Raw genomic sequence first — 14724 nt, forward strand, 5'->3', positions numbered from 1 at the left:
TTGGCTTAGTCTTCGAAATGGTGGGATTGAGTTTGCGTATGTATGTTCATAGAAGTGCGAGGAGGCTTGCGTGCGGCGGCGTCCCCCGGCGAGATCGTGCCTGCTGCGGCCGCGGCCTCCAGCGAGGACGGGGCGGTCATGCTGTTGGAGGACGACGACCCCTGCACGGCGCGCTTCCGTTTCCGACGGCTCCTCGCGTTCCTCCGCCGGGAGTACTGCTGCGATAAGATCTACGGCGTGTATGCCTCTCTCTCTCTCTCTCTACTGGAAAAATTCTCTTTGTTTTTGCTTGATTCGCTCGTTGGTGTCACTGATCGTCTGCTTTTCGATTAACATCGCAGGGCGAAAGATTGGTTGGGTGTGATCTTCCACGTGGAGGACCTGGTGGCGCAGGTCAAGGCCGGCAAATTGCAGGAGGCGTATCACTACGTCCGCTCCTTCGCGACCATCAACGACTCGAGCAATGAGGCTGAACTCCTCGCACAGTTTCTCCAATACCTCACAGCCATCAGCGGCTTCTCTGAAGGCCGCATCAGGGAGGGAGGCCTTTTCTGCGACTGGATCGGCAGGATTTACGGGCATCCTGAGCTCAACACTTACCCCTGCTTCGCCTCCCTCGTTGCCGATGCCCTCTTCCTGCGCATAGCTCAACTCAGGTACCGTCTCTCGAATCGTAATGCTTCATCCATGTAATGTGATCAATCGATATCGATATATATGTGCCACAGCATACTTACCTTCAGGTGTTGCTCCTGCTTCAGGAGCTCCCTGAACTGGAAACTTGTCTGCAACAAGGCAGCGGAGATGGTTGAGGAAATGGCCTACAAGGCGCCCGATCTCAAGGAAAGGATGCGTTACCCACGCTGCCGGAACGACCTGTACGATGTAATGCCCATCAGATCCAGGTGCGTATGTGCGCACCACACGGGGGCAAGAGCAAGTTTCTTCCAGCATAATGTCACTTGCATTGTTCGGTACTCCAGTATCAACCGTCTGACTTGCTGGCTTTATGACCTCATCTTGCTAGCTTTCGTGGAAGGAGGAAGGTGAAGAACATTGGCCACAACCAACCAACCAATCTTGCCCAGTTCTATCTTCAGATGAAGAAGAGGTACAACATTCACTGTAATTCAAACTCTCTTGCTGTGTTCTCTACTTCTTATCTATCTATTATCTTAATACAATAGTGTTAAAAGAAGCCACCACATTCGCCGAGAGGGTCTAAAAATTCTCACATTAATCTAAAAAAGAGAAGAATTTGCACCGTTGGATTTTATGAAGATCTAACGGTCTAGACTAGCCCGAAGAGTCCATATCAAATACAACTAAGACATCTTTATCTTAATACAATAGTGTTAAAAGAAGTCACCACGTTCGTCGAGAAGGTCTAGAAATTCTCACATTAATCTAAAAAAGAGAAAAATTTGCACCGTTTGATTTTATGAAGATCTAACGGTCTAGACTAGTCCGAAGAGTCCATATCAAATACAACTAAGACACATATAAATTTAAAAAGAAAAGAATATACACTGTTGGATTTTATGAAAACCCAACAGTCTAAACAAACCTAGAAATTGCACATCAAATATAACTAAAACATATATATTTATAAACTAAAAGACAATTTTTTAGTGAATCACGTTCCTTTGCTTCCATGATTGAAAAAATAAGTCTTTACCGCCAGGGCTAGCACTTGATTCCATGATTGGAATACTAGACGGATGCGAAAATCATGTTCTTTGGAATAGCTGGTTCTCACGTGATCCTAACTAAATATATATGTGTCAAAGCATGTCATGGAGAATGCCGCCGGATTTTTTTAGTGGGTTGTCATTGCCCTATGCCTGTCACGTTTGCAGTTCATCTGTGATTCTTTGCTACAAAGGAGTGTCTTTGCTGAGACTAATTTGAGGCGCCGCAATTAATCTATATAAGTGTAGATTGATTGATACATCACAAATCTGAGTGAATGAGATTCAGATCAGCAACACCAAGAAGAGGGACAAGGAGGGAATAGATGGAGGCGCACATCCCATTACCGCTTAGAGAATAAGCATACAACGATGCAAAACGAACATATGTGACTTCAGTTGATTAACTTCTGAAGTTTGAACTCGATTTTTTATCCAAGTTGGTGTTTATTAACTTCTGAAGTTTGAACTCGAATTCTGATCGAAGTTGGTTCGGTTTAACCAACAATAAGATATGGTTGGAGATTTCCTTTGCAATGTACCCGAACATAAGTGGGGGCGTGAGGATGGACTGATGAGAGCGAGAGGGCCGAACAAAAATCGCTTTGGTTAGTTGATTGGTTTGGGTGTCTCAAGTCAATACTTTTTTTCTTCTTTAAGGGGGTAATGTCTCAATTTATTTCATGGATTATTGCCAGAGTTCAACGATCACAGATGAGACAACAACAGCCGAGGATGACGAGGAAAGAAAGAAACCTTGCCATGCCGCCACAAACTAGGTGGTGGTCCACAATATTAGATGGTGAACATCGTGGTGATCCATGTGCTATTATATATAACACCACATAATAGTGTTAAAAGTAGCCATCACGTTCGTTGAGAGGGTCTAGAAATTCTCGCGTTAATCTAAAAAAGAAAAGAATTTGAACTGTCGAATTTTATAAAGATCTAACGGTCTAGAAGAAGTCCATGTCAAATACAATTAATAAATAGCTAACTTTAAAATTTAAAAAAAATAGAGAAAAACAGTAAGCATGGACCTGATCCTAAGATGAGTGCTGGCCGAGTAACTAATACCATGTAGAAAAATAGGATTTTGTTAGCAAAAATAAGTTTACTTGGATAACACCATATGGAGAATAATTGTACGATCAGAAGATAGAAAAAAGAATTATATTGCTAAGAGTTGAGTTCAATCTAGAAAGCAATAAGCCAATAAGTGTTTCTAGACTTGAAAAGTGCAACAGTAACAATGGTATGAAATTAGGGGTATTGCAATATAGCACTATAGCAGGATGGTTCAACCATGTTATAGCCGCAACGTTATCTCAACCCATTCACTGGGTTGAGTATTACCCTACATGGACTGCACTGTTGCTATTACAAAAGCATGGTATCACCACTAGCGATAATGAGAAGCATTCATTCTGTTCTGCTGGCAACCAGCAACAGTGCTTTTCTCTCTTACCAAATCAGCACTAGTCATCAGCCACCAGCCAGCTAGCAGTACTTTTTTCTCACAACAAATCAACACCAGCCATAGCCAGGCGAACGGAGCCAATATAATTAGTTGATATGGGGCTATATCAATGGGTGATTGAAAGACAAAGAAAATAAAGTCTATTGTCACTTCTAGCCATATATATGAAAAACACACCAATTTTTTTTTAAATTATAGAGATAATTTATTACGCACTGTAAACTCAAGAAAAAATTATATCGCTAATAAAAAATTAAAAAAGAAATATTCATATCAAAATAAATATTAAATATTTTATTTACTTTTGATAAATACCCTAACTATATTTTTCTATATAAGATAATTCATTTGTCTCCTATGTCATGTTAAAAAAAATACAGGAGAGAACATGACAATAGAAAAAAATAGATGGCATCTGTGTCTGTACTTTTAGAATAAAATAATTATAATGACATTGTATAAACAAAACTATCTGCATCTATTATTTTGAAGTAAAAAATCCTAAATATTAGGATAAAGAACTAGGCTAGGTTCCCGCGCTGTTTGCGCGGGTCACCTTGCTAATTATCTTAATACAATAGTGTTAAAAGAAGCCACCACGTTCGCCGAGAGGGTCTAGAAATTCCCACGTTAATCTAAAAAAGAGAAGAATTCGCACCGTTGGATTTTATGAAGATCTAACGGTCTATATTATTCTAAGAATTCATATCATATAAAACAAATTCATATCACATAAAAATCCACATTGGATAAAATATTTATATTTCCTATTGTTATTGTTATTGGAGACGGACTCCATTGTCTCAGCGGCATAAAACTGTATACTCGGAAAGGTAGTAGCATGCTCCGTTTCCGGCAAGGATAAAGAAAATAAAGAAAGGTCACATCAAGCCAAGTTTCGTTACTCAAGTTCACGGTACAGGATTCTATCATGTTCATGGTACTAGACCTCTATCATGCTTCATTTATAGATAGGATTAAAAAAAATAAGAAAATACATCACACATATCTGTTTCTATCATGGATACTCTCACGTACATGAAAGCTTTTGCTCGGGTCCAGCACCGACTCTGTCACATATATTCTTAGGCTCAATATATAAATAGAACGCTAAAACAATTGGTACAATTAACTTTGTCTTGCACAGACAGTTGAATTTACCAAGATCTAATGGTCTATATTATTCTAGAGAGTGCATATCATATAAATAAATCCATATCACAAAAAATCCACAATGAATAAAATTTTTGACTCCATTGTTTTAAGAAAGGTCTAACAGTACTAGGACTTTATCATGATTTGCCATCCGTAAGATCCGTAACTGAGTAAATAAATAAAAGGAAGAATAAGCCCATCCAAAACAAATCATGGAACGACATGTTGATATAAAACCAAAAGAACATTTTGTGCTCACTCATCTTCATGCAAACGGCCATTTAGCTAGATGCATTCTGGCACTGCTGCTGCCTATAACATATCATTGACATGAACGAGTGCGAGCAGTGAGCCGGTGGTAGAGCCGCAGAGGACAGTTAGCTTCCATGGTAGAAGTGTTAAAAGAAACCACCACGTTAACTGAGAGCAAAAGTATTACATTAATTAATCTATAAAAAAAACTGACATTCACGTGGAGGAGTGCGAGCAGTGAGCTGGTGGTAGAGCTGGAGAGGACAGTTAGCTTCATGACAGTAGTGTTAAAAGAAATCACCAAGAGCGTCTAAAAATTATCACATTAATTAATCTAAAAAAGAGAAAGATTTATACTATTAGATTTTTAAAAAAAAATCTAACGGTATAAACTAGCCAAAAAGAACATCTGCAATGGCCGAGACCGTTACACCAACGCCTCAACCATTGCTGCAAAAAATATAACTAACTACTAGCTCGCTTGGGCGATGACTGACGACATCTTTGTCGGTGGACTGAGGAGGTGAGGACAAGAACATTGGCCGCATCCTGCCTGCGCTCGGTGGTGACCAAAACCTTCGTGTTATAGTGCATAATATCTCTGTTACCCGGACACGGCACTCAGGGCACGTATCGCGTGTCTGATATGCGCCGGACACGGATACGCCGCGGATACAGCGCCGATACGTGTCCGCAGAGTATCGAGATAAAAAAAATGGTAAATAAACGGATACGCTGGCCGGATACGTATCTGGTCATTTTTTGGATATGGCCCAGCCCACGAAGCACTCATCCATATCCCAACCCCTTCTGACCTAGCCCGTCACGGCCAGCAGCCAGCATTCGACGGCTCGACGCACGCAAGCGCCCGCACGCACGCAGCGCACGAGCGCCGCCGCTCGCCGTCATGGAGGACTATAGGCTGCAATCTCCGGTGAGTTTCCCGTTCCTGTCGTCATCTAGGCCTTCAGATTGATTTCTTCTTCCCACCTTTTCCCTCTCTGATTTTCTCCTCCCAGATCTAGAGACGTCACTACCTCATGCCTGTTCTTGCTTTCTTCCATGTCTCTCTCATCTCTCTCGCAGGGCGCCGGGGAGATCCTCGGAGATATTCTCGACGCCATGAGCCACCCCCCCCCCCCCCGCAGGAGCAGGACAAGCGGGAGAGCCTGGAGGACCTGCAACGGCAGTTCGAGGAGCTGTTCCTGTGGCCGTCGCCATCGTCTTGCTGCCCACCGGTGCGTGCCACGCGTCTGCTCCCCTCACCACCATTCCCTTCCTCCCTTTTCCCCTAGAGGCCAGAACCGACGAGGCCGGCCAGTGCCAGCCCGCTGTGTCCGCGTTCCAGTGTGTCTTGCGGTCCTGCCCGATCTAGAGACTTGTACAGCTCAGATTGTCTTCGGTTCTTCGCTTACTCATGTTCTAAAATAGCAAAATATAAAGTTGAAATTGTAGATACTACACTAGGCAATGGCTTTTAGAAATTGATGGCTGTGTGCATGTACCACCCCCACAAGGACAGAGAGGTATCCCAAATGGGGATGACTTGCTATTTGCCTATGTTGAACTTTGATTTCTTATTATTGTGAACTTTGATATGCATTGTTCTTTATTTATTTATTTTTAAAAAATCTAAAATGTATCCACGTATCAGAGTTTTTTTTGGGAAAGTGCCGTATCGGCCTCGATACTGATACGCGTATCCGTATCCAGGTAACTTAGCATAATATGAGATAGATCGGTTCTTGGTCCAGTCTGAAAGAAGCAGTGGTTGCTTTGTTAGGAGAGGAGTTGACCACAGTATAGAGGAAGCCAGTAAGGTTGATGTTGAATCCGTCGGCATCTTTAACAAACGACGGGAGTTCCATGAAGATGAATAATCGCATGAAATAGATATAGAGGTGTCAGCACACTTGCTATTTTGCAGTTTGTGCATGCTTAACGAAAGAAGGGAGGAGGGTGCTGGTGCTAGAGAAGGGAAGAATTAGCAGGTCCGGTAACATGAGAAGGAAGAACAATATTCGCTCTGACAATATAAAATGGGCAAGGTGCGGTTGCGAGTCACAATCAAGCTATATGGTTGCGGATGGGTATGAAAAATGTAGGAGTTGATCGAGGGTAGCATCTGATTCTTCTAAAGTCATGGCTAATATATTGGGGATGAGCTATTGGTCTGTGTTTCATAAAAACTTCATCAAGAAAATTAAAGATTACACAACATTTAATTGTTGAATCATAATTTGGTGATAAAGAAAGCATAACCGGTAGACATCAAATGTGTCTGGCCGCAACCTCATCAAGCAGTGTGCTTTTTAATTGTTGAATTGGTGAAGATGTGAACCGCACTGTGCTTTTTTTTAAAACAACCTTATAACATATATTATAGAAGCAACACTATTACATAAAGCCAATTCAAAGAGGAGCCAATTACAAACTGGGTCCAAATGGCCAGACACACAGGAACACCTCCACACATCACGTAAGTGAGAATCCATAAGAATCTATGGGCAAACTACAAAACACCATCGTCAGCACCGTAAAGCTCGACGTCCAGACAACCAAAGGCACCAGTGTCCAAAGGGACTTAGTAATAATGTTTTGAGCTATGGTAGAGAAGCCTCGCCAAGAGGCATTGTTGAAGACCAATACCGGTGACCCAAGGACATAGATGAAAGTGGCGCCAATGGGTGAAAATGTTAAATGCTCAAATTCGGAAGAAGGCCTGCAACAGAACCAACATCATAGACCCATGGGGACCCAGAGAGAAGAAGCTCATGGCTGCTTCAATAGAAAATGCCACCACAAAATCAGCAAATAAGACCGCACAGATTCACTCCTGTGAAGAACAGAAGCAAATCCACAGCACAAGCAATTAGATCTATCATGATTCTAACCAAAATAAAAACTAAAATAAGAAAATCCAGATAGAAACCTAGAAGCAAGAGAAAGATATAAGAAAAGAGGAAGGGGAGGAAGAGGAAGAGCTGAGCCATGAGGTGGTGGAAATGGAGGAAGGAGGATGAGATTTTTGGTCAGGCCGAGCAAAAGGAAGAAGCAAAGCAAGAAAACAGACCTTTATTCAAGCTCTCCCTGCAACCACCACGGCAAGCCACAATAGCAGGGGAGCGGCGGCGCGGCCGCCGAGCGTCCATACCGGCACGACAAACCACAGATAATATACAATGATATACAATAGCAGAAGGAGGCCTGAATCGATGGGATCTCGGTGAGCTATGTTAGAAGGGATGGGAGAGGATAAGGATAGGGAAAGCTTTGCGCATGGGGGTTGCGAGCCTGGACTATGCTATTTAGACAAACATTGGATAAGGCATTGACTAAAAAATTTAAGATCCTACAATATCTATGTTCTTTACGCAAATGCTTATTAACACTTCGATCAATATGAACCAATCAATTGATCTATGAGAAAATATTTAGGTTGATTAGATCTTAAAATTAAAAATATATGAATTACAAATAAATCTATTGATCATGCGAATTTAGAAAATACAATATTTGACAAATATAGAGCTTGTGGATGAGACCTTCCTTGAGAACAACAAATAAATATAAATAATTTTAAATATTAAAAGGGTTTAGAAATTACTATGTTTGTTGAAAAAAATAAAAGAACATACAACACTAAATTTTATGATGATTTAATGGTCTTGATTAACATGTGATGTTAAGGTGATGTTAAGCCTTGATTTCCCTTGATGTTATAACTTCGATGGCCTAGAAATTTACTTTTACTTGATCTCGAAACAACAAATAAAATCATTTGAACAAATTTATTTTTCAGTTAAAAGTAAAAACACTAAATGTTAATATAAAAAGTCTAGATACCCGCGCTATTTGCGCGGGCCATCTCCCTAGTTTTTATACTCAGACCTGCACTACTTGGTTTGTGCAGGCTGCCTTCTTCAGGTCAGGCGGAACGTCATGATTATTCAGGTAATTAATGTTGTTGCTGTATATCTTCAAATAGTTCCAACCCTTTTAGCATCACACATGCGACCTGAAGAACATAATTACATCTCGATTCATAATAGACAGCTAAGCTGATTACTGACAGAGCTTTTCTACAGCAGGGTCAGCAAGGGACCAAGGGGATATGCTGGTAGCACTACTTGGTACTTGAAGCTGGTTTGCCAGCTGTGTCTGCCTTCATTTTGTTTAGGGAAAAGTCTATTTTACACCCTCGAACTAGCACGATGGTCCGATTTTCAACCCTTAACTACGAAACCGGGTAACCAGCGTCCTCGAACTGTCCAAACCGGGTGAAATACAACCTTGATCACTGTAGCAAGCGGATTTCAAGGCGGTTTTGCTGACGTGGCATATGGGACCCACATGTCAGCTCCTACACACTTTCTTCTCTTTCAATGACATGTGGACCCCTCTCCTGCTTCGTCATCACCACCCCTCCCTCTCCTGCGAGCCGCCACCGCCATGCTCTCTTGCCCGAGCTCGGGCCGCCATGCTTGGGCGCTCGGCCGCGAGCTCTCCACGGGCCCCTCTCCTGCTCTGCCATCGCCACCCAAGCTTGGGCCGCCATGGGCGCTCGACCGGCCGTGAGCACGCTGTGGGGCCCCTCTCCTGCTCCGCCACAGCCACCCCTCCCTCTCCTGCGAGCTTGCCGCGTCGCGGGCGCGGTCGGCCCTGGGCGCGGCCGGCCCTAGGCGCCTTCGTCTTCCTTCCTCTATCGGAGCAGTGCGGCGGGTGGGGGCCGGAGCAACACGGCGGATGGGGGCGTGGCCCGGAGTTCCCGCCCCAAGGCTGACGCCTGGAGGCGCTAATCTGGCGGTGGATTGGAGCACGACGGGGAGGAAAAGGAGGTGCGACCGGGCGGCCCCACGGTGGCGGCTGGAGGCGATGGCGGCCACAGCGGTTGAGACGGGGGGAGGCCCGGTTGTAGGATCAAGAACACCGACTAGAGGGGGGTGAATAGGCGGTTTAAAATCTAAAACCAATAACACTAGAGAAATTTAATTAGTAACAAAGGAAAGCCCTATGTTATGCTATTACTATCTCTAGATAGGTTTGCAACCTAGGGTGACAAGACACAAATCAAGCTCTAGTAAAGTAAATTGCTCAAAGTAAAGAGAAGAATAAAAGTGAGCAAGAGAAGTAACCAAGCTTGACACAAGAATATATCCCGTGGTGTCGATGACCTGCCGGTCACCCCTAATCCACGTTGAGGTGGATTCCAAGAATCAACCGCTCCTCTATCAAGAACCTCTTGACCTTGAGCCGGCTTGAAACAAGGAACCGCTCCACACCTCGATTCCACTAGAGTTGCTCTTCACCACTCCGGTGAGGTGAGCACAAACCTCTCACAACCGAAATCGGGGCTCCTCTACAATCTCCTTGGAGGTGCTCCACGAAATCCACTTCTCCAAGCCGTCTAGGGAGCGGCAACTCCCAAGAGTAACGAGTTGATGACGCTTGCTTGAAGTTTCCCTAATGCCACAAAGCTCAAACTCTTGATGCAATGCACTAGAAATCTCTCACACTCTCAAAAGTGCAATCTCTAACCAAGTGTGTGTGAGAGAGGGATGCCTTACCTCTCATGTGTCAAGAATGCTATCCAAATGGCCAAGAGAGACACCCAATGGCCGGGCATTGGGTATATATAGACACCCCTTCAAAAACTAGCCGTTACACTCTTTTCTGCGAAGTCGCGGACCGTCCGCGGTTCAAAAACCGGACTGTCCGCCGTTATAAACCAGTGAGTCAGAGTGCATTTAATGCGTGTCAGAACTAGCCGTTAAGCCCTGGCGGACCGTCCGCGCCCCAGGAGCGGACCGTCCGCAGTTAAGAGTTCCAACCCACCAGAGACTAACATCGTCTCTGGAACAATTTTGAGATTAGCCTGCGGACCGTCCGCGCATCAGGAGCGGACCGTCCGCAGTTTAACTTTTGAGCCCAAACCAGAGAAACAACCTCTCTGGTACAAACCTGAGATTAGCCGGCGGACCGTCCGCGCCCCATGGGCGGACTGTCCTCCGTTCAACTTTGAAGCCCACACTGACAGACACCCTTTCTGGTACAAGTTTGAAATACAGTAGCGGACCGTCCGCCCAACTGGGCCGGACTGTCCGCCAGCCCACCAGAGCCTCTGCAAGCTCTCTGGAACGGGCGCGGACTGTCCGCCGTTACTCAGTCAGCTCTCAAACTTAGTCTATTTCAAATCTTTTCAAAACGCCGTTAGCCCTCATGCATGCAACTAGACATTTTGAGCAAAATGGCACTAAAGACCCGTCAAGCATGAGTACACAACCCCTCTTGATAGTACGGCTATCTATCCAACAAATCCGGTCACTTTTCATCCACTAAACGCCTTGTGACCGGTAAAATACAAAGGCCCTATTTTATACCTTTGCCTTGAGCCCTAGCTTTGCTCATCATCTCCAAAACTCCATACGTTCACACCCAAATCTCTTTCATCCATGGATCAACCTATACTCATTATCTCAAATGAAATCGTTAATCCACAAACCGTTGTCATTAATTACCAAAACTCGAAATAGGGGCCTAGATGCTTTCAATCTCCCCCTTTTTGGTAATTGATGACAACACTAAATTTTGGAGTGATAAAAGTTTTCAAGTCAACTTTATACACTAGGCATAAGGTGGACTTGGAATTGAACTTTGGAAGAACTTACTCATTTTCTTGAAAATTTCAGAATATGGTATGAATAAATTCACCAAGTTCGATGAGTAGAGAGAACTCCCCCTTGATATGTGCATATAAATTTTCATGAATTCCAAGTACACATATATATTTGAAACTTTTGACGGAGTTTTACCTACAAGTGGAAATCGAGGCATAGAAGATACAAGATATATATGATATGAACTTTAGCATGGTTAGCACAACCTCACAACCACAAAATGAACATAAATAGATAAGAGTAGCACAAACTAACATAGTTCATCACACATTACAAACCAAGGTTCAAATCCAAACACAAGTCTCAAATAGAGTTCATGCAAGATACAAATAAACATGAGTGGCAAGCGGAAGCCAAAAACGAATGATCTCCATAAGAAGTCCATGAGCTCCCCCTAGATCCAAGGCACTCCAAAGCTCCTTCTCCCCCTTTGGCATCAATTGCCAAGAAAGTCAAACGGCTGGTGGAGGAGGTGGCGGTGGGTAAAACGGCTGGTGCGGGTAGAACTCTAGAGGCGGCACTGGAGCCGGAAATACCGAGTAGAAGTGATCAGAGAATCCAGTGAAGGCTGTGCTGAAGGCATCAAAGCGCTGCTCTAGCTGCTCCTGTCTCTGCTCAAGCTGCTCAAACTGCTCAGAAGAGGGCAAATCCTCAAAACGTGAGTCAAGAGCTGCTATATCAGAGTGTAGACTCTCATGAAACCCCTGCATCTGAGCCATCATAGGCTGGAACATCTGCTGTTGCATGTTCTGAAAGTTGAGGTTCATCTGAGTCTGTATCTGACTAGCCAACCCCGCAATCTGAGAGGACATGCTCTCCTGCATGGATGCAAAGTATGGATCAAAGTAGCCAGCTGGAGGAGCCCATTGCTGCTGTGCTGGAGGATGCGGTGGTGGCATGGCATGCTGAGCTGCAGCTGCTCCCATGTGAGCATCATCATCACTTTCATCTTGCCCCTGTGCTTCAGCATCCATATCATCTCCAGGGAAGGGAGTCAAAGGCCTCAAGAGAAAAGCATTGTCATTCTTAAATGGCCTGAAAGGTGTGTGCTTGCTTTCACATATCCCTCTGAAACTAGTCTTAACCTTGATGATGGACATAATATATGGAGCAAAATATAAGTTCATTTCCATGTTTAGCCTCAAATCTGCGAGCTGATCCATGATAAGAGCAATGACATTGATTCTATTTCCATTCATGATATGAGATATCACATTCCAATAGTGCCCTCTAATCTTGTCCTTGTTGCCACTCTTAGGCATGAATGTGACTCTGACAATCTTATTGATCACTGCAGGATGATGCCTCAGACCCTGAGTGCCCCCAAAGCTTCTAGCAATTCCAAGATGTGCAGGCTCATAGAACATGGGGTAATCATTCTCATCTAGTGGGTTTTCTAACACAACATTCATACTTTGCTCACTATTGATGAAATTATAATCCAATTGATTTGCCTCAGCAAACTGTGCAAATGTAGCACCATAGGTTCTTTTGCCAGTTGTCCACCTAAATGTTTCCTCAACCATGTTTATCTCTAGAGTGGCATAGAACTGGCGTATCACTGTTTCATTCCAATCACACCTATGCTGCAGAAAATTAGCTATCCCCATTTGCTGAAATCTATCCACTAGATCAGACATGACTTGATGTTGTCTCATATAGCCTATGTCAATGGTCTGATGTTTGAATACATTTTTCTTAACTAGATGACCAAAGTAAACATCTTTTTGTACCTCGGTTTTGAAGAGTATGTTGGTGTCACGAGGCAAGCTGAACTGATCCACTGCTCTTGCATTTGCATAACTTTCTGCCGTCCACTGTCGGCTAGGAAGATCTAGCCCCATCAAATCTGTAACATCATTGTCAACCCCCTCAGTATCTTCCTCTGAAGACTCATCACCAACATCTCCCACTGTAACATCCCAAAAATCTAACAAAACTAAATCACGCGCTAATCCTTGTTTTGTCGTTGAGCTCGATCCCTTCTTGTTTCTTTTTCCGCCTGACTTCCCGATACCCCGAGGAACCGAGCCGGCACCCAAATCTTCCGCTGTCCTATCCCTGTTTGGCCCTCGGCCTGCGCGTCGCACGCGGCCGACACACGCGTGGCCGACCGCGGCCGCGATCAGCGCCGACGCGCTCGCCCCCCCTCTCTTTTTCCCTTCTCTTTCCCCTCCTTTTTCTTTTTCTTTTCTTTTCCCATTTTTGTTTTCTTTTCTTTTTCTTCTCTCTTCTTCCCTCCTCTCTCTCTCCCCTTCCTTTCTTCTCTGCCGCGCGCGCCTGGCCCGCGCCCTCCCCCTCGCCCCCTGCTCGCCCGACCGTGCCCCAGCTGAGCACGCCTTTCCCCCCCGGGCACGCCGCCCCTGGACCCCGCTCCGGCCACGCAGTGCACGCGCCGCCCTGCAGCGGCTCGGCGCGCACCGGCCACGCACCCACGCGCGCCCGCCTGACCCGACCCGCGCCCCGGCCGCCCGCTGCTCGCCGCGAACACCGCCCCCGGGCCATGCCCACGCGAGCGCCTGTGCGCGTGCACGCCCCCGGGACCCCGCTCTCGCGCGCGCCGCTGCGCTCAGCCCGACCCTGCCTGCACGCCGCTCCAGCGCCGCCCACGCCCTGCTCCGCACGCCACGGCCGCCTGGCCGCTCCTACGCGCGCAGCGCCCCACTGTCCAGCCCCACTCGCCCTGCCCACGACGCGTCCCGTCGACGGCCGAAGCTCCGACCCGCACGCACACGCCGTCGCCCCGGCGCACAGCGCCGGCGACCACGGCACAGTGCCGCCTGCGGCGGTCGCCGCCTCGCGTCACTTCGCCGTCCACTGGTGCCATTGACGAAGCACAGCGCCGCCCCTCGAACCGTCACTTCACCAGCACGCATCCCGCCTCAACCCCTGTTGACACCCGCACAGAGCTTCGTCGTCCCCACCCCATTGACGCCGCTCAGAGCCGCCTCGCCGGCCGTCGCCCCGCTCTTACCCCTCCACCGCCTTGGCCGCCTATAAAAGGGGCCGCGGAGCATCCCCAAGTATCGCAACCACCACCCAGAGCCACCGCCGCCGCCCTAGCTTCTCCTTTGCTCCCCTAGCACCGCCGCCGCCTGCCTTGTAGCACCGCCGCCGCTGGCCGCCGTGGCCGGACCGCCACACGCCATCTCCGGCCGAGGTGAGGCCAGGGATCAACCCCGCAGGGCCCTCACCTCTTTTCCCCTCTACCCCGGGCCGCCGTCGAGGCCCAGGGCGGCCGAATCGGCCGCCGCCGTGCGCCGCCCACCCCTCCCCTGTTTCCAGTGGCGAGAGGAAGGGGAAAGGCAGTTTTGCCTTGAGCCCCCTCCCCTTTCCTCTAATCAGCAAAGAAACCCCAACCTTTTAAGCCCCTTTTTTTTCAATTAAACCCTTACCCTTTGTTATATTTCCAAAACCAGCCCCCCACCTTATAAACTTAATTACAAATAAAACCCTGACTCTTTTTAAT

The 14724-nt window shown here is 46.2% G+C and overlaps 1 protein-coding gene across 1 annotated transcript in view; it reads left to right on the forward strand.

Annotated features, from left to right (window-relative positions):
* The first annotated feature begins 42 nt into the window (after positions 1 to 42).
* LOC120640325 overlaps positions 43 to 14724 on the forward strand; it is a 38113-nt gene continuing 23431 nt past the window's right edge. The window contains exons 1-6 of the mRNA XM_039916168.1: positions 43 to 239; positions 342 to 656; positions 762 to 905; positions 1028 to 1111; positions 8492 to 8532; positions 8670 to 8711. Of these exons, the coding sequence (XP_039772102.1) occupies positions 43 to 239; positions 342 to 656; positions 762 to 905; positions 1028 to 1111; positions 8492 to 8532; positions 8670 to 8711 (823 nt within the window). The remainder of the gene's footprint in view (positions 240 to 341; positions 657 to 761; positions 906 to 1027; positions 1112 to 8491; positions 8533 to 8669; positions 8712 to 14724) is intronic.

This window comes from Panicum virgatum, chromosome 7K (assembly GCF_016808335.1).
Source record: "Panicum virgatum strain AP13 chromosome 7K, P.virgatum_v5, whole genome shotgun sequence".
Taxonomy (NCBI): Eukaryota; Viridiplantae; Streptophyta; class Magnoliopsida; order Poales; family Poaceae; genus Panicum; species Panicum virgatum.